Source organism: Perognathus longimembris, chromosome 4 (genome assembly GCF_023159225.1).
Source record: "Perognathus longimembris pacificus isolate PPM17 chromosome 4, ASM2315922v1, whole genome shotgun sequence".
Taxonomy (NCBI): Eukaryota; Metazoa; Chordata; class Mammalia; order Rodentia; family Heteromyidae; genus Perognathus; species Perognathus longimembris.
This window is the reverse complement of record NC_063164.1, coordinates 36,665,560-36,689,164: the sequence shown is the minus strand read 5'-3', so window position 1 is coordinate 36,689,164 and position 23,605 is coordinate 36,665,560. Positions and strand designations below refer to the sequence as shown.

At 39.1% G+C, this 23,605-nt stretch overlaps 1 protein-coding gene and 1 non-coding gene across 5 annotated transcripts in view; both read left to right on the top strand.

Annotated features, from left to right (window-relative positions):
• The window catches only part of Myo1b (myosin IB), a 166,655-nt gene that overhangs the window by 122,584 nt on the left and 20,466 nt on the right, over positions 1–23,605 (top strand). For 2 of the 4 annotated variants that reach the window (XM_048345065.1, XM_048345064.1), the window contains exons 14-24: positions 1,994–2,098; positions 4,891–4,953; positions 7,873–8,073; positions 9,197–9,423; positions 11,669–11,869; positions 12,807–12,900; positions 14,387–14,536; positions 18,853–18,921; positions 20,652–20,738; positions 21,020–21,106; positions 22,848–22,934. In XM_048345065.1, the coding sequence (XP_048201022.1) occupies positions 1,994–2,098; positions 4,891–4,953; positions 7,873–8,073; positions 9,197–9,423; positions 11,669–11,869; positions 12,807–12,900; positions 14,387–14,536; positions 18,853–18,921; positions 20,652–20,738; positions 21,020–21,106; positions 22,848–22,934 (1,371 nt within the window). The remainder of the gene's footprint in view (positions 1–1,993; positions 2,099–4,890; positions 4,954–7,872; positions 8,074–9,196; positions 9,424–11,668; positions 11,870–12,806; positions 12,901–14,386; positions 14,537–18,852; positions 18,922–20,651; positions 20,739–21,019; positions 21,107–22,847; positions 22,935–23,605) is intronic. The other 2 variants (XM_048345066.1, XM_048345067.1) reach the window with 2 other exon arrangements.
• LOC125351005 lies at positions 14,140–14,251 on the top strand. Its single transcript, XR_007210899.1, has one exon. It is a non-coding gene; the product is annotated as a U6 spliceosomal RNA (small nuclear RNA).

The following is a 23,605-nucleotide window of genomic DNA, read 5'->3' as shown; positions in this document are numbered from 1 at the left end:
CATCCCATCATTACAAACTTAAAAATAAAAGATTTGTTCCAGTCAGGGCGATGGATCACACCTATAATCCTAGCTACTCAGAAGGCTGAGATGTGGTTCAAAGCCGGCCTGAACAGGAAAGATTGATTGGAGACCCTTATGTCCAATTAATCACTAAAAACTTGTAGGAAGTGGAGCTGTGGTTCAAATGGTAGAATGCCAGCCTTGAGTGAAAAAGCTAAGGAATGTCACTTAGGCCCTCAGTTTAAGCCTCAGTACTGGCACACATAAATAAACACATAATTTTTTTTTTAAGATTTCTTCCTGCATGTTTTCTAAAACCCAAGGTCTGTTTATATTAGCTGTTAAAATGTTATCTGTTTCATTTGTGATAATCCTATTTTGTATGAACATATTTTTACCAAACCAACAGTTTTTTTTTTTTTTCATACACAGAAGAGCTCATGGCTCTTCACTGGTTAAATTTTTTTTAAAGGAAGGAAAGAACCTGATATTGATAACCAGACTATATCAATGTCAAATCAAAATTAATAGCTCTGAAGTTTTTTAAAATGTGAGTGAAAATACATATTGGAGATAGATGCTCTTTGAGTCAAAGATTATATTTGTGTAAAGAGTTGAAAATAAATGTTTGCCCTTTAGTAAGACCTTTCAGGATTTTGAAAAAGCCAAACAAACTTTTATCTTTGACTAAATTTAGCATTAATGAGAGCAGTCAGTGATAGAGTATTCTCACATGTCATTGATGGTTTAGAGTTAAACTTTTCCTCTGATGAATGCATTTCCGGTAGTTACAAATTCAGAGCTGGTTTCCAGGAAAGAGTTGAGTAAGATACCCCATCTTAAATATCACTTTGTGTGAGGTAAGACTAACCATAGTTGATTTGAAAAGATCAACATTTAAATAACCAGGTGGCTGTTTTGCTTTTTGTCACTAATGGAGAAATCCAGGCCCCAGTCCTTATGTGTTATATTCACAAGGAGCCACAAGCTTCAGTGCCACCATTACACAGGACATGTCCTTGCCATCCCAGGACTGGCTGTCTAGATTGGAAAAGAATCAAGTTTACTGGAAGTAGTATACTTTTTGTTCCTTGTTCCAATTGTCACAGCTCTTGACAGAGAGGAGAGAGAGAAGCTTTAGTATCAGATCTCCCTGTTTCTGGAAGCTGTCTGAACATAAATTATATCCCCTCAGCAGATGTGTATCATGCCTTCCACATGTGCAGCAATCCAGTAAGCTTGCACATCGTTCATAGGTGATGGCAGGAGTGGAGCCTCCATCTGAGTGTGTGTAAGAGAACACTCACATGAGGAGAAACTGTGGAAAGAGAAGTTGCTGAGGTAGAGGAATGAGGGGTAGGCCTTCCAAGAAGGGACTGCTCTGGTTAGGGCAATGATTTTGCTGCAGGATTCCCTTAGGTCTCTATTTGGTAGGAACTTTACCTCCTCATTCCTTCACTTATCCAGTAGATGTTGTACTGGTGAGTTGCATCACAGCTATGGACACACAGTAAGCAAGAGAATGGCCAGACATTGACCTAGGTCCAGTCAGTTGACTGAGGGGTCAGTGTGAAATTAGGAAAAGCAAAGATCAGGCCAGCAGGACATTGATGAGCCCTAAGTTTTAAGTGAGAATGGGAGACAGAAAAGTTAGTGAGAGACCCATTGTGAATCTCTAATACTAGGGCAAAGTTTGTTTTGATTTTGGTTTTTTTTAACCATGTGTGGGGTGCTTTTCTGTTAACTAAAATTCTTCATCCTTCCAATATTGTATCACTTATGCCTCCTTCATTTGTCCACATATTTGTAAGCCATCCTCCAACTGCCTGTCGGGACAAAGTTCTGTCCTAGGACCTGTGTGCAAGGCCACTGTTTGGTCTGGAAGACAGTGTGTGGCATTGCTCATTGATTGAGATGTCTGAATGTTATGGTTAGAGAGAGTTGCTGCCTTGGTATAATGAAGTGTTTTCTCTGCCATTTCTTCATACAGGACAACAGCTTTGAGCAGTTCATTATTAATTATTGTAATGAAAAGCTACAACAAATCTTCATTGAACTTACTCTTAAAGAAGAACAGGAGGAGTACATACGGGAGGTAATATTGGAATGTTTCTTTAGAACATTCATTCTCAGCTGGATGCCGTTGGCTCAAGCCTGTAATCTTAGCTACTGAGATCTGAGGACCATGGTTTGGAGCTAGCCCAGGCAGGAAAGTCCATGAGACTGTTATCTCCAGTTCACCAGCAGAAAGCCAGCAGTGGAGCTGTCGCTTAAGTAGTAGAGTGTTAGCCTTGAACAAATAAAAAGCTAAGGGAGAGTACCAGCTCTTGAGTTCAAACCTCAAGACCTGGAATGGGGGAAAAGAAAACATTTTTTTCAGCTGCCTGTAGTAGGGGCACTCCTGTAATCTTGCTACTTGGGAGGTGGGAATAGGAGGATTGCAGTCCAGGAAAAGTTAGCAAGACCCCAGTCTCAAAACCAAAATAAAAACAAAGGGCTAGGTTTTGTTTATTTGGTAAGGCATCTAAGCTAACTGGGATTTTCTTTACTACTGTACCACTAGTGCCCAGAACAGTACCTGGCATACAGAAGTTTGTCAATAACTAAGTACCTTTGATTGTATCTGACCTCATTGGATTCCAATGTGATGATACAAAATAATAATATGTTCTAGTTTGGGAAGACAGATCTAATTGGAGGTAAGACTCTTATCAGCAAAAGCTGGACTCAACCAGGAATAAGCTAGAAGTGAGAGTGTGGTTTAAGTGATAGAGAGCCAACTGGGAGTGCAAAAGCTAAGTAAGATTTGAGAGGCCCTAGGGTGCAAGCCCAATACCAGCACACACACATACAAAATAATAATAACAACAACAACAACAGTGTGCTAGAAATAAGGATGAAAGATGAATTGTCTTTGTCCATCCATACAAAGGACTATTATGCATAAAGTAGCATCGATAAAATACATGTGCCAGGTGAAAGAAACCAACTCAAAATGATTCCTCACTGAATGGTTCCATCTTTACGTCAGTCTAGAAGAGCAGAGCTAGAGACAGATGACCTACGGAAAGCCATACAGTACATGTTGATAGGGACCACGACTCAACAAGAGTGTGTGTGACTGCTGAAGGACAGCAGGAAGGAATTTTGAGGACTGAGTGTGGTGATAGTCGTATCAAACTGTGTGTTAGTCCACACTTCCATAACTGTGTACTTGAAAATAAAGACCCAAGGTCATTAGTTAGATATGAAAGTATTATTGAGACTTGGTTTAATCTTGAAAAGTACTGGTTTCCAAAATGTATAATAAAAATAGTTACCATTTGTTTCTTGCTTACTAGATACCGTGTTCTGTATTAAGTGCTATGTGTAGATTTTCTCATCTAATGTAATTTAAAAATAGCCAGAAGTAGTGTTTCCAAAGTTCTTTTCACCCTTAAATCTAAAATATTTTTTTTGCCTTTTTGTTTTTAAATAGCTATTTATTTACAAGGCAGAAAAAATTAAAGGGAGAAATTTGCTGTGCATTTTAATTTCTTTTTTATTCATTGTTTAAATACTAAATATAGCAATTAAGTATAATAATATTATTGCCTATTCTTTTTCCTTTTTTCTTCTTTTTTTTTTTAAACTCGAGACAGGTTTTCTATGTAGTCCACATTGTCCTCAAACTCACGACCCTCCTTCACAGGCCTCCACAGTGCTGATATTGCAGGCATATACCATCTCACATAGCTTCTTTCATTTTCTGTATGAAAATTTTAAGCTACTAAACTTCCTTTTCAAGCTATTTAGGACATTGAGTCTTGTTGGTTGTTTTTTTTTTTAATGTCAGTATAGTTTTGGTTTTTTCCCTTTTTTGAGGCAGGATCTCACCTTGTAACTCAGATTGACCTTGAGTTTGAGATCTTCAAGGTTATATGCATGCACAAACATGCCAGCTAGATTTTTCTAATGTGGTTGTGACTCACCAGTAATTGACTATAACAACTCATTTTCTCTTAAGCGGAATCATAAAGAATTCATTTTTGTCTTAGAATGATTACTGTACATTAGAAATGTTTTGTACATGCTTGGCACCTTTGAGTAACATAAATATCCTAAAAGCAAGATTCATTCGCTTCCTGTCTTCTCAGCCTAAAGCAATACTCAGACTTTGATGTGTAATTTAAAACAGTTTGCACAGCATATCTAAAGCACTTCTGAAAGTATATAGGAAGATCCCCGTGAATTACATTTCTTCCCCTTAGAAGAAAAATAAATGTTTACACTTAGAGATGAGGTGTAAGCTGACAAAATGGCTGCATTTGGCCTTTGGTTTGGCTTTGTAGTCAGCATTACAGACAGTGATTTGTTCTCATGTTTCCCTGTGTTGAAAATACTTTGTCACTAGGCTTTAAAAAAAATACTTGAAATAATTAACTACGCTATCTTCGGATTGACTCTAAAATTAATTTTTTCCTTGTGATGACAAATAAAGAACAGAAAAAAACCTAGGCCTTAGATTCCTGGGATCAAGTTTTGTCTTATTTCCTTATAAACATTGTAAATATACACAAAAGTAATGTTGACCCAAGGGCCTGTTGAGTAAATATGTGGCTAAGAGCCAGTGGAGTGCATGGGAAATTGCCACAGATGGGAGAGAGGAATGGGAGGCTGTCCCAGAGAAGGTCAAGGGCGTTCACTTCAATCAGATTATGTCATTGGTGGGCTGCTGCCTTGAGAAAGTTTTGGGATCTAGAAGTTGACATTTGCAGCACCAGTTCTGTAAAGGAAATAAATTCAGAGAGAAAGTGAGATATGGTGAGACAGACAGAATGTGTTTCTTAAATGTTACTGCCACATCATTATACAGATTTGATTTTGTTCTGTTTTGGTGTTTTTTAGGACATAGAATGGACTCACATTGAGTACTTCAATAATGCTATCATTTGTGATCTAATAGAAAATGTAAGTACTTAGGTACTATTTGTCTGGAGGAATGTTTAAGAGTATAATTCACCCCTCACTGCCTTTGATGTTAACCATTCATATTTTCATCATCTTGAATTGTTCTTTAAGGAATCTCAGATTGCCCTGTAGCCCTAAAAGATCCTTCACAGCTCTTGAACATAGACACAGGAGAGGATCCTCCAGGCTCATTCCATTTCTCTACCACAGTACTTTCATGACTTTCAGACATTAGGACCTTAAAACTGCTGCTACACACAAGTGTGGTCAGACCCCACGTCCAATCTGTGGCCTCTGGGAATTTCTGGACTGATTAGAGTAGGCTCAGAGCAGCCATCCTTTCCTTTTCCTTTTCCTTCCCCTTCCCCTTCCTCTTCCTCTTCCCATTCCCTCCCCTCCCCCTTTCCTCCCCTCCCCCTTCCCCTCCCCTCCTCTCCCCTTCCTCTTTCCTTTACTTCTTTTTTTTGTGCAAGTTAAAGTCTCCATTTCCTACAGAGTACTGGTGACCCATATGTATCCTGAGTAGGTACTCAGGAGGCTGAGATGTGAGGATGAGGATCATAGTCTGAAGCCAGCCTGAGAAAAAACATCATGAAACTCTTACCTCCAGTTAACCACCAAAACATCCAGAAGTAGAGCTGTGTCTCACATAGTAGAACATTGCCCTTGAGTGATTAAATCAATAAATAAGAGTGAAATGCTGAGTTCAAGCCCCAGTACTGGCACAAAAATACTCAATTCTGAAACTCTCATTTCTGAAACTCAATTGACCTCTTAGTGTACTGTTCAAGTTACGATAAAGGAGGAAAAAGGCATAATCTCTATAGGTGAATTAAATGACTTACAGTCTCTGAGATTAAGAGAATGTATGTCAAAAGGTAAAGCATGTATAACTGCAGGTAGCCAAGGACCTGGTAATTTTTCAGATGGCCCTAGCACATGTGTACATGTGAAAAGGCTTAAATATGAAAAAATTACTGGCTCATTTTCAGATAGTTGTCTAAATAAAAGACTTTTTGTTTTTGTACACCATACTTTATAGTTTATTGTAAATGGATTAATCTAGAAAATGTATTTGTGTTGAAAACTCTTTGGTTTTATGTTTAGGATTCCTAATCTTCCTGGCTTTGATAAAGTACTTTGAGACAATGTATAGACTTTATTGTTATATGATCTTTGTAGCTGTCAGGGTAGGCAGTGCTATATTTCTGGAATTATACATAAATATACATTCTAAACAGGTAGCAAATCATAGGCTATTCATCTTTTTTTTTTTTTTTTTTTTTTTTTTTTTGGCCAGTCCTGGGCCTTGGACTCAGGGCCTGAGCACTGTCCCTGGCTTCTTCCCGCTCACTTGAGCCACAGCGCCACTTCTGGCCGTTTTCTGTATATGTGGTGCTGGGGAATCGAACCTAGGGCCTCGTGTATCCGAGGCAGGCACTCTTGCCACTAGGCTATATCCCCAGCCCTGGCTATTCATCTTTAATAAACTCTTGGGAATTATGTAATTAGTAGGTTTTTTTTACATTTGTATTCTGAACATTCTTGAAAGCTTTACTTTTAATTATATTGAACATTAAAAAAGTTAGCTAGTCACTACTTTTCAACAAATACAAACTTTTGTCTTGAAGGGGAACATATAATAGTTCATGTAAAGAATTCAAAGCTCTAGCCTGGAGTCCAGAAATGAGTAGGTTTCCTGAACATTTTTCCTGTTAAATTTTGTGACCAAGCTAATTCCCTTTGGGAACTTCTAATGTTCAACATTCCTGGCTAGCACGTTTTTCTTCATAAACATAGCACTGGACTTAATTACTTCTCTTCAAGAAAAGGGGAAAAGGTAATATACTCAATTTAGCTAGATGATCTCAGCCAAAAAATTCCCCTTTCATATGTGATTGAAGAAACTTATGCTCATGTACAAACCTGGGTACATTAAGGAAGTGTTTCCTTCCAGCGTCATTAAACAATGTTTATCCTGGGGATGTTATGAACACACTTGATTCCTGAGAACCCACACTTCCCCTGGGTTTTGTGTGGAATGAATCAATGCCGGCTAGAGGATGTCATGGCTGTGTGAGGAGAAGGGAAAAGGAGGGGGTGGGAGGGCTTTGAGGGGCCTTTGCCTTGGTGGAAGTGGGAGGAGCTGATGATCAATGAGTAGATTGTTTCTGGACTTATGGGCCTAGAGGGACAGTTCAAGAAATAGCAGCCTTTATTTAGCAAAGTAGATTTTCTTATTTCTGATCTACTTTAGGACTGAAAGCTCTTGAAGTAAATATAATCACAAATAAATATCATATTTATAATAAATGCACAACAAATGGGTTTTTATTCACATTTACCATCCATTTAGAAATTTACATATGGAACAAGAATTTTAATCTAAACAGATATTATTGAAAATAGTTTAATTGGACTGATCATTAAGAGTAACATCCCAAGTAAAGGCATTCCCTCCTCAACTATTTTAAAATAAACAATTTGAAAGCATATAAAACCAGTTTCCTTGTAAGCTCTGGGTCAAATAATGACTCATATAGATTATCTGTGTCAAAATAATGACCCAGATAGATTATGCATTCTTGCATTAATTTAGAGATTTGTTTTTAGATCTTTTGGGTCTAGAGTGACTTTTCTAACTATGAACTTCAATGTGGCTGAGATGACTCATAGGTCACTTATGGAGGGGAGAGGTGCTATTACAGACGTGTCCACTGTCACCTTTCCTATACATACACCTGGGACACCGGAAAAGGGCTCTTGTGGCTTTTAATACTTGATTTGATTGTCTGTTTTTTGTGGTAGCTGTGCAGAATTTTTCGTTGACTAAGTTGATTATGTTTGATGGTGCAATTAGGAGTAATTATGAAAACAATGCAGAGAGGAAGGAAGGGACCATTTTCGTTTCCATTCTAGAACACAAATGGAATCCTGGCCATGCTGGATGAAGAGTGCCTGCGACCTGGCACAGTCACCGATGAGACCTTCTTAGAAAAGCTGAACCAAGTATGCGCCACCCACCAGCACTTTGAGAGTAGGATGAGCAAGTGCTCCCGCTTCCTCAACGACACATCTCTGCCTCACAGCTGCTTCAGGATCCAGCATTATGCTGGCAAGGTATGGCAAAACACCACTGTTCTTCCTGCAAGGATACTGGGTGTTTCTAAACTCTGTTTCCTTGTGAGGACAAGCCCATCTGTGGAAATAGTTGGGTCAACCAGTGTTCAGGAGAAATAGAATCTAGACCATGTTGGACTAAATCTTGCTCTACACAAGAACTGAAAACCAAGCCAGTGGACTTAAAAATCAATTTTCTTATTTTCCAGTGCTAAACTATCCTATTAAAAAAACAACCAACAGAAATAAAGGCGATTTAACCAATAAAAAATGAAGAATCAGTGAAGCCTTAACTGTTTGACAAAATGATTGTTAGATTGAGATTTTGAAACACAGAAAGTCCTGCTGTTTCATAAAAACATTTATTTAGCTGATATTTGAAGAAATTAATTTTATAAATTCTTAAGGGTAATGTCAAAGATAACTTGAGAAATAGGTTAATTTTTAGAGTTCTAGAAGATTATTGGTTAGAGTTAATGATATTGCAGACTTCAAGAGGGAAAAAGCCTTTTAGTTGGATATATCCAACTAAGCATGTTAGTATATAATTATATACTAGTATATAAGTATATTCATAGATAATAATATCTGATTTCCTCTTATTTTAAAGCATGGGCTTTAATTTAAAAACATTTCACAAATCTTTCCTTTTTTCCCATTGACCTGTTCTGTTAAAGATTCCTGCTCAGTTTTTCTGATGCTTTTGGATGTCTATGAAAATGTTACCTCACTTTTCCCCTGTCTACTTTTAGACAGACTAGAATTGGCCCATGTGAAGTAAAATATGTGTATATAAAAGTAAAGCCTCAAAATATCTTCAGACACCAAAAAAAAAAAATCTTAAAATCCTTTGAAAATGTTATGATAACATTTTTTTTGAGTTCCTGCAAATCCTGAAGGGCAATAGAATTTATTTTGATCTCTTCTGCAACTTAGACAGATGGAATTGAAAGTTGGAAGCTAATTTGGTATTAGAATGCTGCTAATATGTACAGGATTTTTTGGGGGCGGGGTGAGGAAGAAAGAGGCTTCAGTGTGGGCAGTCTTGGAACATTGTTAGCATTCTCTGACAGTGTCGCAAGCAGTATTCTAGCCATTGAATGGTCCTATGTGCTGTCTGTAGGTGCTGTATCAGGTGGAAGGATTTGTTGACAAGAACAATGACCTTCTCTATCGAGACCTGTCCCAAGCCATGTGGAAGGCCAGCCACACCCTCATCAAGTCTTTGTTCCCTGAAGGGAATCCTGCCAAGATCAATCTGAAAAGGCCACCTACAGCAGGCTCTCAGTTCAAGGCATCAGTGGCCACTCTCATGAAAAACCTACAGACCAAGAACCCCAACTATATCAGGTAATTCTGGCACATAAAATTCTTTGTTCAAATGTAAGAGCACTGTCAAGGAACATAATTTTTCTGTTTGCTAAAAATCTGGGTATAAATAGCCCAATCAGAGAGAAGAGCTATTATTGTTACAGATCAAATAATATGTCAAGATGGCTTGAAAAATATTTCTTTTGTCATTCTTGCCCCCAAAATAAGGAAGGAAAAAAATGTGTAATAGGAAATAACACACACCTAATGGTTAAGAATTAAACTCTTTGCCCTAGATCTGTCCATACCAGGTCTTGTAAATGACTCCTGAAGACAGCTTTTAAAAACCCACTCCATTGAGAATAACAAAAAACCACTACTCACAGAAATTTTCCTGTTTTGTTTTGTTAACCTAGATTTTTCTTCTAAAATGTGTTAAAAACTAATGGTAATAAAAATCATGGTGTTTTGTTTTTTCAGATGGCTACTATTTGCTAATCAGCTAAATAGACTAGACTTAAAATGTCCTTCAGTCTAGTTTCCACATCACTGAATACTCAAAGGCAAATATAGGAGGTATTGGTGGGTGTAGAGGTGTGCTTTATGAAACCCGACCATCAAACAGTGTGCCTCCTGTTTTCTAGTTCACAGGAACACACATGGCAAACTCAGACCCTAATGGGGTCTTGCTTGACTCTTGAGAAAGTTACACCTAAGATGCCTGAGAAATGGGGAAAAGGCCAACAGTTAAGATTTTTTTTTAACCATTGTATAAATTTTGGTAAATACCACCCAGGTCAAGTCATAATATATTTCTGTGATCTCAGAAAGTTCCTTCACTCCCCTCCCTTTTATTGGTTTTTATATCTTCTCTAATAAATCTGAATAAATCCCATGATTGTGATTATATTATCCTATGTTTTCTTCTAGGATCTTTGTAGTTTGGATTTCACATGTAGATCCACTTCTTTTCCTCTTAGGGCTATCATATTGCACCCATTATTATACCATATATTGAATGTAGAGGTCTAGATCTAAAGTCTTATTCCATTTAGTTGGCTTGATGGCCTTTATCCATGATATGTTGAATGTGTTAGAAAGTGTCTCACTGGGTGCTAGTGACTCTCTCCTATAATCCTATCTCTCAGGAGGTTAAGATCTGAGAACCCGAGTTTTAAGCCACTCTGAGCAGTAAAGTCTGTGATACTCCTGTCTCCAATTAACCACCAAAAAGCTGGAAGTGGAGCTGTGACTCAAGTGATAGAGCATTTGAGTTCAAGCCCCAGTACTGGCACAAAGAAAGAAAGCGAGAGAGAGAGAGAGAGAGAGAGAGAGAGAGAGAATCTGAACTTACTAGACTGTTCTATTGAACTGTTTGTGTATCCTTATTTGGGGCAAAGGGTGACTATTATCTTTATAAATGGTAAAAGGAAAAGCATATAAACAAACACCAAGACAAGACTAGATATGATTTGTCCACATAATATGTGTGTGTACGTGCATGCGTTAGTGCAAGGGGGAGAGGGGCACACAGTTAATCTGATAGTTGTTACATAGTTATAATCATGAATGTTTAACAGTTGTATTAATTCGGACACAGAGACTGCTGCAGTACTATCCGAAACCAATAATGGGTTAAACAGGACTGGCATTTATTATTTACATAACTTTAGGTGGAAGGCCTCTGGAGACAATAAGGCAGTTCTGTTTTGTGGCTCTGCCATACTCTAGGCGTGTACCTCACCTGTGTGGTGGTTGTTGGACATATCATTGTTCGTAGCCATCATAAAGCTGGAGGAATGGGAGCAGGTCCCTTCCTTTTAAGGACACAGATTAGAAGCAACAAGCATTACTTCTACTCTGATCCTGTTGGCCAGAAATTGGTCACATGGCCATACCTACTGGCAAAGGAAAGTAGAAATGTAGTCTGTTAAGACAGGAATAGAGATATAGGGAGGCAACGTTATGCTTCCTCTATACACATGTGTTACCCCCTATTCGGGCCAAAATACCAGGAATAGCATCCACGTCATTTCATGTGTTAGTATTTTTTTTCCATAATTATACTGGGGCTTGAACTCAGGGCCTTGTACTGTTGCTCAGCTTTTTTGTTCATAACTGGTACTTTACCACTTGAGCCATATCTCCTGTCTACCATTTTTATAGTTAGTTGAAATCTAGTCTCATTCATTAAGAAGTGATTAGACATCATGCATTGTAAAACATTTGTAATTAATATCCATAGAGGCAGAGTTTAAAACTTAAAATATTTGAAATCTTTTAGATGTATCAAGCCAAATGATAAAAAAGCAGCACATATCTTCAATGAAAGTCTAGTGTGTCATCAGATCAGGTACCTGGGTCTTTTGGAGAATGTTCGAGTGAGGCGGGCAGGCTATGCCTTCAGACAGGCCTACGAACCATGCCTGGAAAGATACAAAATGCTTTGTAAACAGACATGGCCTCATTGGAAAGGACCAGCAAGGTAAGAAGTTCACTGTCTACATGAAATAATGAATTCTTACTGGATAAAATAACATAAGTTTCCCCCGCCTCCATAAGTGCTCTTTGGCAAAACAGAATTTTAGGAACTGTTGGGGGTGGGGGGGGGGAATAACCTTTGTTTTAGACCCTCTACCATTATACCATTTTGGCTAATTCCCTGTTTATTATAGAGGTCTCAATTTTCTTTATTGTCAAAACAGGATCTCTAAAATTCACATTTAGGAATTGAGTGTCAGTAAGTTGGAGAATATGCCTGTGGTGAATTTGTAGGAGGTAACTTGAAGTTAAAAGATATAAACATGTATAGAAGGGTAGAATTTGAGAGAAGGGTTGTAGAATTATAGAAGAGTCATAGAATGGTCCTAGAGTTATCAAAAAGAAGGGTTGAGTTAGAGACATCTTGGGTATCCAGTCTCAGCCCTTTGTTTTCACCTGGGGAATTTGCCCCAGAGAGAGTTGATGTGTAGCATGAAGGGCCCAACCCCTTGTCTATATTTGCCCCTGTGGAGAAATAGATATGGGCCTTACATAACCCTTTGAGGGGCAGGGACAATGTTTAAAATGTTTTCAAGAATGAACTGGGTTGGTTCAATATTCAAATTTCTTATATAGCCTTCTGGCCTGGTTGATGCATCTCTATGAATATGTTTGAAACAAGTATTACCTCTATTGAAACCAAAATTTGTCTTTATACCACAGTTAGAACACATCATTTTGAACCCAAATGCATTTTTTAATGTTTACTGGATTTGATTTAATTTGTAAGATTCAATATGAAATTATTTGATAGAAGGAGCAAGTATACTTAGAAATGAGACTTTTTTGTACCACTGAGAACCTGCTTCTATGGTATAAAATAAAATGAAACTTTTTTCACCCTGAAAGTTATTGTCTTTAATTTTGCTTATTCTCTTTAGGTCTGGTGTGGAGGTTCTGTTTAATGAATTAGAGATTCCTGTAGAAGAATACTCCTTTGGTCGATCAAAGATATTCATCCGAAACCCAAGAACAGTATGTACCCCATACCTTTCCTCTTCAACTTAAGTTACCCTCGTGCAGACTAGTTTTAAAAGGTTGTTCAACTTCAGGACATTCCCTGAGATTCACAAATTCCATACTCCTGTGTTTATCTGTAAATGTTCCAGGGCTAGGGAAAGTAAAGGAGTTAGTGGGAGAACATGTGGAGTATTTACAAAATGTCAACATCCTTGATCTGGTAGCCTGTATGAAATGATGGAGGGAGGGAGAATGAGGGAGGATGATGGAATGGGTTATAGATCAAGAAGTATTGTATTCATAACTTGGTTCATGGACTTGTATCTTCTTTGTACAACTACATGATGATGGTGATGATGATGAATAAATAAATGAAATAAATGATAAACTGCCACAACCACAATAATACATTCCTACCTCAGAGCAACTGGAGATCAAGTCAGCCTGTGTTTGTAGTATCTGAGTTATACAATACTTTTAGAAATAAGAGCTACAATAGAGGCATATGAAGCATCAAAATGAAAAATTTTCAAAACATAAAAAGAACTCTCATAGAATTCCAAAGGGAGCCTATTTATAAGTGAGTGGATTGGCATGAGGCACAAGTTTAACTATGTATTAGTGTAGCATAACTGCTACAGTTGATTTGATAATATGAAAGTTTAGCAAACTTAGGAAGCTGAAGTTGAAGGAAGAGAGAAATCTGCCTCCCATTGCAGATTCTGGAACCAGATTTTGGAGTTTTTTGATTGGGGATGTCTGCACTAACTTTATTGGTTGACCATTCCTAATGTGAAATTTTAAAGTCTAGAATATTCCAAAGTCAGAAACTCTTTGAACAACATGTTGGCACATAGGGAGTTTCTAATTTGGGAGTTTTTCAAATTGTAGATCCAGTTGCAAATGGTCAGTTTGAGTCTGTATCCTTGTAGAGAGAGTATAAAGATAAACATGGGCTGGGAAGGTGGCTTAGTGGTAGCGTGGTTGCTTAGCGTACATGAAGCCCTGGGTTTTGATTCCTTCGTACCACATAAACAGAAAAGGCCGGAAGTGCCACTGTGGCTCAAGTGGTAGAGTGCTAGTCTTGAGCAAAAGAAGCTCAGGGTCAGGGTCAGTTCAAGCCCCAGGATTGGCAGGGGGGGGGGAAAAAAAAAAAGACGTAAGCTCACTGTAGCCTTGCTGATTTGCCACAATTTCTCAGTCACTAAAATAAAAATTATGTATCCTTCATGAATCCATAAAATATTTTTCTCAGTGCTTGCTTCAGCAGCTCATATACTAACATTAGAATGATACAGAGAAGATTTGCATGACCCCTGTTCAAGGATGACACACAAATTCTTGAAGCATCCCATTAAAATTTTTTTTTCTTGTAAGCTATGACCTACATCATGGTTGTGTTTGACTTCAACATTGTGACATTTTACCTCCTAAGAACTCCTTTCATCTATGCCATGCGTTTTTAGAGGATTTCTGATAAGTCCATTTCATTTTGTACAAGTTATTCAAATTAGAAGACCTGAGAAAGCAGCGGCTGGAGGACTTGGCCACTCTCATTCAGAAGATTTATCGGGGGTGGAAATGCCGCACACACTTCCTGCTAATGAAGAAAAGCCAAATCGTCATTGCTGCCTGGTTCAGAAGATTCGCAGTAAGTCTCTCTAAGCTGACATAATGATGCTAATTTACCAGTATTTCTCATGTACTTCCTATATGTGTCATTTTTACATATTTAATTCCCCCATAACATCATGAAATGGATGCTCTGATGATTTTAAAAGATGAGCAAAGGGGCTGGGAATATGACCTAGTGGCAAGAGTGCTTGCCTCATATACATGAAGCCCTGGGTTCAATTCCCCAGACCCACATATATAGAAAACGGCCAGAAGTGGCACTGTGGTGCCTTGAGCAAAAAGAAGCCAGGGACAGTGCTCAGGCCCTGAGTCTAAGTCCCAGGATTGGCAAAAAATAAAAATAAATAAAAGATTAGGAAACTAAGGCAGTGAGGAACTAAGTAACTGCCCACATGGTTGCACAGTTGTAAATAGCAGATCTTTGAGTCTAAGATAGTCTTAGAGTTCAAATTTAGTATTAATATTGCTTTCAGCCGATCTAGATATCTAGTATGTATGTAGCAGTAAATTACCTCTTCTTTAGGTCATCAGATTGAAAGAGGCAGTGTCATTTAACTCGTTCAATATTGTTGTTCAGTTTTCAAAGGTGACCAGCTTTTTTCTGTGTTGATACAACAACATTGAAGATAGCTTCAATTCCAGAAAGCCAGAGTTGTGTTTCAGTTATGCTTTAATTCTGGTTTGGGTTACAGTATTGAATTTTCTTTTGTCCTCAAATATCTAGCCTGAGTAACTTATGAAACTTACTAAATATGAATATGAAGTTTCTTTTTTGAAACTCTATTCATTGATTGTAGCTGTTTTGTTGGAAGCATACCACAGCTCTGAGGGAGGCCTGCAGTTTTTTTTTGCCTCTAGTCTAGCTTGAATTTGGGTTGTGTTCTTGTGAGTGAACTGCAGGTAAGAAAGAACATGGCTTCCAACTGTTTTTCATTTTATATGTCTGTACTGTGGAGTGAGTTGGGAAATGAATTAGATTTGCAATCAAATCTCATTTAGCATATTCTTCTTTCTTTCCAGCTAACAGGAGGTTTTGCTATAAGGCAGTAATCATGCTGATGTAATTTATGCTGACTTATTCTCATGTAATACATTGTAGTGCATTATTTCCAAGTTCTGTAAAATACTAAGGTTCTTAGCTGATTAAAGAAAATGTGCATGATCTCTAAGAGTATTTTTGAAATTGCTTTCTCTGGTTAAAAGACTACAACCAGCAGCACAAGTCTGATAGTACCACCATGTCTACCGCATGGCGTTCATTCTGCAAGACACAGGATTGTTGTACTGGTAGTGGCTGGCTCTCCTCTGCACGTAGCACTGCTGTGTAACTCTTCTACAGATTTGTAATTCTGTTTCCTGTTTACCTGACATAGGGAGGACATAAATAGGCTAGTCTTCAAGGAGGCCTTTTTATCATTACTTCGTTTTGCGTCATTAAGAATATCTGGGAGGTGGCTCAAGTGGCAGAGCATCCTGCTTACAAGCCCAAAGTCCTGAGTTCAAACCCTAGTACCTCAAGAAAGTTAAAAAAAAAAATCCAAGCTTAAGAAGGTACTAAATTTCATTTTTCTTACATTCTTCAAGAAGTTTTGAGGGGCTGGGGATATAGCCTAGTGGCAAGAGTGCCTGCCTCGGATACACGAGGCCCTAGGTTCGATTCCCCAGCACCACATATGCAGAAAACGGCCAGAAGCGGCGCTGTGGCTCAAGTGGCAGAGTGCTAGCCTTGAGCGGGAAGAAGCCAGGGACAGTGCTCAGGCCCTGAGTCCAAGGCCCAGGACTGGCCAAAAAAAAAAAAAAGAAGTTTTGAAACATCTACTATCCTGGGCTCTGGGAACAGAACAGCAAGGTAGATAAAGCAAACCACCTTATTTCTGACTGGGATCAAGTTACTATCTAGAATGGGACAATAGGCATCTAAGCAAATAAGTAATCAGAAAAATCAGTTTCCTGTAAGTTCAAGTATGGAAATAAGAAACTGAGATAAAGAATATTTGGGAAGATATAACTTCAGATAGAAGGCCAAAGAGCAGCAGTGGGAAGTGCCAGAAACAGCCAGGTCCATCCTTCCTCCCTCCCTCTCTCTGTCCTCCTCCCTTTCTCCCACTACAAAGCTTTACAATCACTATGTGAAAGAAGTTGCCATATGTCACTAATTCATAATGGTGGGAGTTATGAGCAATATTAATTTGAGGAATGGAACAAATGATAACCCTGTTTGTAAGATACCATGAACTTTGTTCTAGTGTTTATATCTGTTTCAGTTTTGAGCTGAATAGTACAGCTAGCTATGTTCAAGGCAGTGATTCATGTTTTTCTTCTCAAGCAACCAAAGAGTTGTTTTTTTTATTGCTTGTTTTGAGTTACTGTAATCTTTTAAATTTAAAAAGTTGCACAACAGGGTTTCAATTTAACATGTTAGCTTATAGGTACAGTACACCTTGGTCAATGTCACTCCTAGTTACTGTACTTTTTCAGTTGTGGGGTTTGAATTCAGAGCCTAGGCACTGTCTCTAGGCCTCTTCATGCTCAAGCCTAGCACTCTACCACTTGAGCCACAGAGACACTTCAGATTTTTGAATTAGTAGTGAATTAGAGAAGAGAGTCTCATGGGAACTTTTCTGCCTGTAATGGCTTTGAACCAGGATCCTCTGATCTCAGCTTCCTAAATAGCTAAGATTACAGGCATCAGGACCAGGCCCAGCTTGTATTTTGAATTAGTCCATGCTTTATGATATTTTATAGTTCCTTAAGCTAAACGTTAAAGTGAGATCGTTATTTTGAGGATATTTAGGAATTAAAAAAAACAATAACATGGATTCAGAAGTAATAATCGCATATCATATGTGTAGCTTGTTTATAATTGCTTGAGATATTACTCTATGATGCATCTTAAAGCTTTCCCAGCTTTATGTGACAGCTGATATAACTGATTCTGGAGAAGGCACGTGGCTTGTCCACACACCAGGCTTCTCTTATATTTCCCCCTGGCATCCTCTTTTGTTTTACTGCTGTATTAAAATTTTCATAGCTGTGACAATATAACAAACAACTCATGGGGAGGAAGGATTTATTTTGGCTCATGGTTTCCAAAGTTCCAGACCATGATCTTGACTCGATTGATTCTGGCTCTGTGGTAAGGCAGAACATCATGATGGTGGGAGAATGTAGTGGAGGGCTACTCACCCTGTGGCAGACAGGAAGCATAGAGAAAGGACCTGATAGAACCCTCAAAAGCATGCTCTCCAGTGATCTATATCATCCTCCAGTGAGGTCCCACCTCCTAAAGTTTCCAGCATCTACCAGAACAGTATCACTAGCTGGGGACCAAGCCCTTCGCTACATGAGTCTTTCAGTGGAGCATTTTATATACACACAATTAAAGCTACTCCATTATCTCTGTTGTCTATCTCCAGCATGGATCTAAGGGTCCTACAAGGCATCTCACACTTAAAGGACAGAGGCTGAACAATCTTGTCTTTTCAGAGTGAAAGATTAACATTGAAATATTTGAGTTTTTATCAGAGATGCCCAGGTTCCCCACACATGTTGTAAACCAATCACTGTAGAATCTCACTGTCTCAAAGGGGGAGAGTGTTATAGCCTGCCTCACCCTGAAACATCAGCCTTAGAAGTGGGCAAAGCCTCTGTGCATTGAGCTTTTTGAGCCAAAGCATGGCTCCCCACAGGTCTTCTCCAACTCTGTTTACATGGCATGACCCCTTGTGGCTCTGAATCTGCATGCTGTGCTCTCTGCTTTCCATGGGTCCCAGTGACTATTGATCTTTTATACTTTCATCTGTCCTTTGAAAGTCCTTGAGGGACAGGGTTGGAGTCAGACTCCTGTTTATGTTTCAGGCTCCACAGGTAAGTGTTCAGTCAACTAATATCCACTTAGAGTTTTTCTCAGCTTGAAGCAGAATAAAAATAACAAACCTAAATGAATCTGGAAATGTTAAATAGAGGTGGGTTCATTAAGTTGCAGAATGTGAAATGGCAAGAAGAAGAGGGAACAATCTAAAGCACATATAGATAGACCCCATTGTGTATCCATTCAACACCTATTGATTGAGTATTGGTGTTGGGAGACTAACAATGTGATACAAAGAACAGATGCTGACTGGAGGCTCCTCCTGAACCACTTAGAAGTTGTTCTATGTAGCATCCTGATTTTGTACTTCGAATTTAACTGTAATAATTTTGAATTGTTGAAGATTATCTTTGCATGGTAGATTGCAGAAGTGTGGGTGGTCAAGACACCATTACACTAGGATTGTCCACATGAAAGATAGGCAAATACCACTGCTAATACCTTCTCACTTTGCCCTGCAGCAACAAAAGAAGTATCAGCAGACAAAGAGTTCTGCCTTGGTGATTCAGTCTTATATCCGGGGTTGGAAGGTGAGTTTAAAAGAAGTATGCTTTATTTATTTTGGGGAAGGGGTCTTCACAAAGGCTCACTCTGCAGGAGGGTTCCTCTATGTCCTGCCTATGTCCTGTCCACAATCATCTGGAAAGGGTAAATATTATGGGCCAAGTGGGGGGGCCCCTGCTGACCATGTCTTGACTACTTCCTTCTAACCAGCCTTCAGAGAGCTTTGTTTCCTAAGCAGGATGTCCTTTAACACTGTACGTGATTTTCACATTCCCTTGCCTTATGTTTTTGAGACAAGCCATATTCTAAGAACTTGTCAGAGCTGTTTCTCCTATGCCAGTAGGGTTCTGCTAGATTTCAGTGCCCAAAGCCCAGCAACAGCTGTGACTTTGCAGTGACCCTCTCCTGGCTGCCTCAGGACTGGAAGATCCTGAGGCTTGGCCAGAACTAGTGGTTGGCAGGAGAGGGAGTAGTAACAGTTGGCGACTCAATTCCAGGTCCTTCATGCCAGAGTGTGGGCCAGGGGTCAGTGAAGCAAAAGAAGAGACTGGTCACCAGGGGCTCATCCTAACTACTCCAGAGGCTGAGAGTGGGGAATCGTTGTTTGGACCAGCCTGGGTGGGCAAATATGTTAAGACTCCTATCTCTAGTTAATCAACAAAAAGCTGGAAGTGGAAGTATGTTGTAGAATGCCAGCTATGCATGCAAAGAAGCAAAAGAAGAGAGGCCATCACCTGAAAATTAAATGAAATATGGATTTTTAAGATCCATAAATAACTTATGAGACCAAAACCATATTCATTTATTTCAATTTTTCAGCGGCTCCAGTACTACATACCCTGACAGTCTGATAGTTGTAATAGAGGCCATGTGACCTCAAAGCCAAAAATATTTACCATCTAACCTAGATAAAAAAAATTTTTATTGTCACCCTCCACATACTTAGGGCCTCTTCCTACCACTATTTCCCTGTTAGAGTGTTTTGAGGGGTGATCTCAATCCAAAGACGATACTTCTGAGGTTATGACCTGGATTAGGGCCCCTTCCTAGTACAGTTGGGGCCACACATTCAGCAACTTTGCTTGTCCTTTATCTAGGCCAGCCTAAGGGCTTGGCTGTCCCTACAGCAAAGGTCAAAATGCATACTTGAGCACACAGAGTAAGAGAAATGGTTGCCTACTGGCTCTTCCCTGATTTTATTGCTGGGCCCTGGGGTCCAGTTTGCAGGTTTAAGACATCAAGACAGCCCCCAAAATCTTCTGCCTCTAAGCCCTCTGTTTTCTTGGTCCCTATATACAAATCATTTTCAACATCTACTGGAAAGAAACCACTGGTTTTGGATCAGTGTAATAATCTTTCATCAGAATTTTCAGACTCTTTTGGATAAAAGGGACAGTTATAGTTACATTCTAGATAGTAATAGCAGAAGAAATACAGTATACTTTGCAAGGTTATTGGAGATCACCACATTCTGAGCTCTGATCTTTTCTCTGAATTGTACAAGCTGGCATTGCTGTGGTGACAATTTCGCTGTTGCATGTGTGGGAGGAGGCTACTGTCCTGTCCGCATCTTGATGGGGAGGCCATCCTAATAGGCCTGATGATCTTCATGGATCTTCTCATAGTCAGTTGCGGATTTCCCTTTCTTTAAACTGTTGATGGTGCTAGGGCTCTTCCTCTCTTCAAGTATCTTTTTCTCATCTCTATGAATTTCTTTCTTTAAAAATTGCCTTTCGGGGGTGATTCTGTTTCATAGGCTCGAAAAATCCTGCGGGAACTGAAGCATCAGAAGCGCTGTAAGGAAGCTGCCACAACCATTGCGGCATACTGGCATGGGACCCAGGTAGGCCGAGACCCTGAGGAAGGCGGTAGGTCGGGTGTGACATATAGTACCAAGGACCTTCAGATTCAGGGGCAGAAACTTTTTCACTGGCTTAAGCTACTGAGCACGCATTTGCCTTTTGCTCTCTCCAACATTTTGGTGTGGGGTGGTGGCACATGCTTTTTGCGGTTACTATTTGGTGTGGTGACTTGGTGTCTTTCTTTTTCTTTCTCCATTGGGAAGCAGCAGTAACCTTTCTTGCCTTAAACTTTTCTGTAAACTCCTTTTCAAATGCATCACAGGCGCGAAGGGAACTGAGACGGCTGAAGGAGGAGGCTAGGAATAAACATGCTATTGCAGTTATTTGGGCTTACTGGCTTGGATCTAAGGTACTTGCACACATCCCATCACTTCATCCTGGAATTCTGCAGTAACTAATCCTCATCGCTAGCATAGAATGGATGAATAACGACAATTCGTAGCAACTCACCCTGGTGCATGTCCTGACAGCCAGACTTAATAAACCTACAGATAGATGCTAGTGTCAGTAGTGTGTGTAGGAAATGTAGGCATGGCTAGGCCAACAAAACCTTAACTGCTTACTAATAAAAAAAGCTCTAGACTAGTTGTTCTTTTTTTTTAAAGAAAAGCTCTAACCTGCATGTTTAGTCAACTTCCCCCTCCCTCGCGCATGGGTACTGACTGTTCTTTAGAGCTATTTTGATATGGAAGTGGGGCATGGTGGGATGTTAAGATTTGGGCTTGACTGTCTTGTGTAGTATGTTGACAATGGAAAGGCCTTTAACGCATGCCTTAGGAAAATTAATCCATGAATGACAATATGTTTTTAGGCTGACTCCAGCAGCTATTGATTATTACAGGCGAACTATGTGAAAAGAACAATCATCTGTGATTTCACAGAAAACTATGTGCGTGCAAAAGCTAGCTCCAATGGCCACCGAAGAATCCCAAGAATTTCAGCATCAGCTGTTTGTTTTCAGAAACAAAGGCCTCCTGAAAGGCCTCAGTAATCCCCAGGCATAGACGTGGGCTCTGTGAACATTTCACATACCCCAAGGGACAAAATTTTTAGATGTTTTTGTTACTTAGAAAATCAAAGGTCATCTTGGCTAAAAATGTGTATTCCAAATCAGAACACAAGTATATACAGAGTCCTGTGCTCTTTAAGTCTACCTCATGAATCTAGTAGGTCTATCTTATGAGAAAAATGAGAAAAGTCAACTTTGGCCAGTGTAGCAAAGTTAGTTTGCCAAAAACTAACCAAAGTTTTTTGTGTTTCTTTTTTCCCTTAAAATTTGTGAAAACCAACCAAATTCCTCAGCCAACTAAGGGAAATGATAGAGGGAGAAAGACTATCTTAGATGGTTATTGCTAGGTTCTTTCACTGAATTTATTTATTTCACAGCCTCAAAACTATAAAGTCATGAAACAGTCATACCTATTTATGTTCCTTAAAAGTCTTAAGACTGTTTCCTTGTGATTAACTTAAAAATCTTTAAATGGGCTTGAGCTACATTTGTTTCTTTTTGGCAGTGCCAGGTCCTTACGAGTGCTAGGCAAGCACTAAACTACCCAATGAAATTCAGTGTTTATATTTGCTTTCCGATTTTTTTTTTTAACCAGAAAGAATTTTGGAGTTTTGTTACTTAACACTTTCTTTTTCACATCAGTTTTCCAGCTGTTTGTTCACAGGGTTATCTTTTTCATCCAAGTGAATGAACTCAGAGAGATTTGCTGCCTCTTCAGCACCAGTGAATTTATTAGGTGTGCTCAGTTGTATGACTTTGACAAGGGAATTGAGAGTGGAGAATGAGGTGAAGGAAAAGGTAGGGGAGAAAATAGGCAAGGAATGAGAGTGAGAGCTGGAGGTCATTTCCTTGGGTCCCACACGCCTTCCCTCCCATGGGAGCACAATCTCAGTGCACTCAGAAGGCCAGCAGCTGTGCCAGCTTTGCAGTGATTACTTGGGTTGAAATGATTACTTACTGACTCTCTGTTCTGAAATTCTATTCGTAAATTGGCTCTTCTGTGTGGTGGGGTATCTTCTTCTGGTCATTTGTGCTGTCTGCATTGGGCTGTCTCTTTTATTTACTATCTAAAACATTCTAGGCTCGAAGGGAATTGAAACGCTTGAAGGAGGAGGCTAGGCGTAAGCATGCGGTTGCTGTCATTTGGGCTTACTGGCTTGGACTGAAGGTACTTCTTCCATCACTTCTTCCTGCCCAGGGTGAACTCCATAAAGCCTAGCACTTACTAACCCCCAAAAAACTACTGATGATGCTTGCTGATGGTCTGCACCATTCTAGAAAATGTCAGCTTGCCTAATTTTATTTCTTTATGAGGAAAAAAAAAAACTTTTATATCTATCAGATTTTAATGTAGCTTTTAAGTTCTTCAAATGATAATAGATTTAAAGTAGTTACCAATGTGATGTGTTTTATCCAATACTTTGTTACCAGAGTTGTGCCTTATGTTATCTTTATAACTTTTTTTTCTTTTTATTGTGAGACAGAGTCCAATCATTGATCTAGAGACTGACCTACCATCCACAGTAACCAGCTGGTTTTGTTTCCTTTAATTTGTTCATTCTGCTCTACTGTTGGCTAATTAGAGTCAAGTTTTCTTCAAAGGGACTATCATTCTAATCATTCAGCACACACACCAAAGCAATTTGCCTGGGTTAACTTTGAGATTTTGATAAGATCATAGAAATCAGTGGGCCATTCAGTGAAACAGAACATTAAATTCATATGCCTTGTGACTGGGACATGTTTTATTTCAAAGTAGTGTTAATTATAGCAGGAAAAGGTATACATAAGTGTCTAACTATAACTGAGCCCTAGAAAACATTCAGATGTTGTACTGGA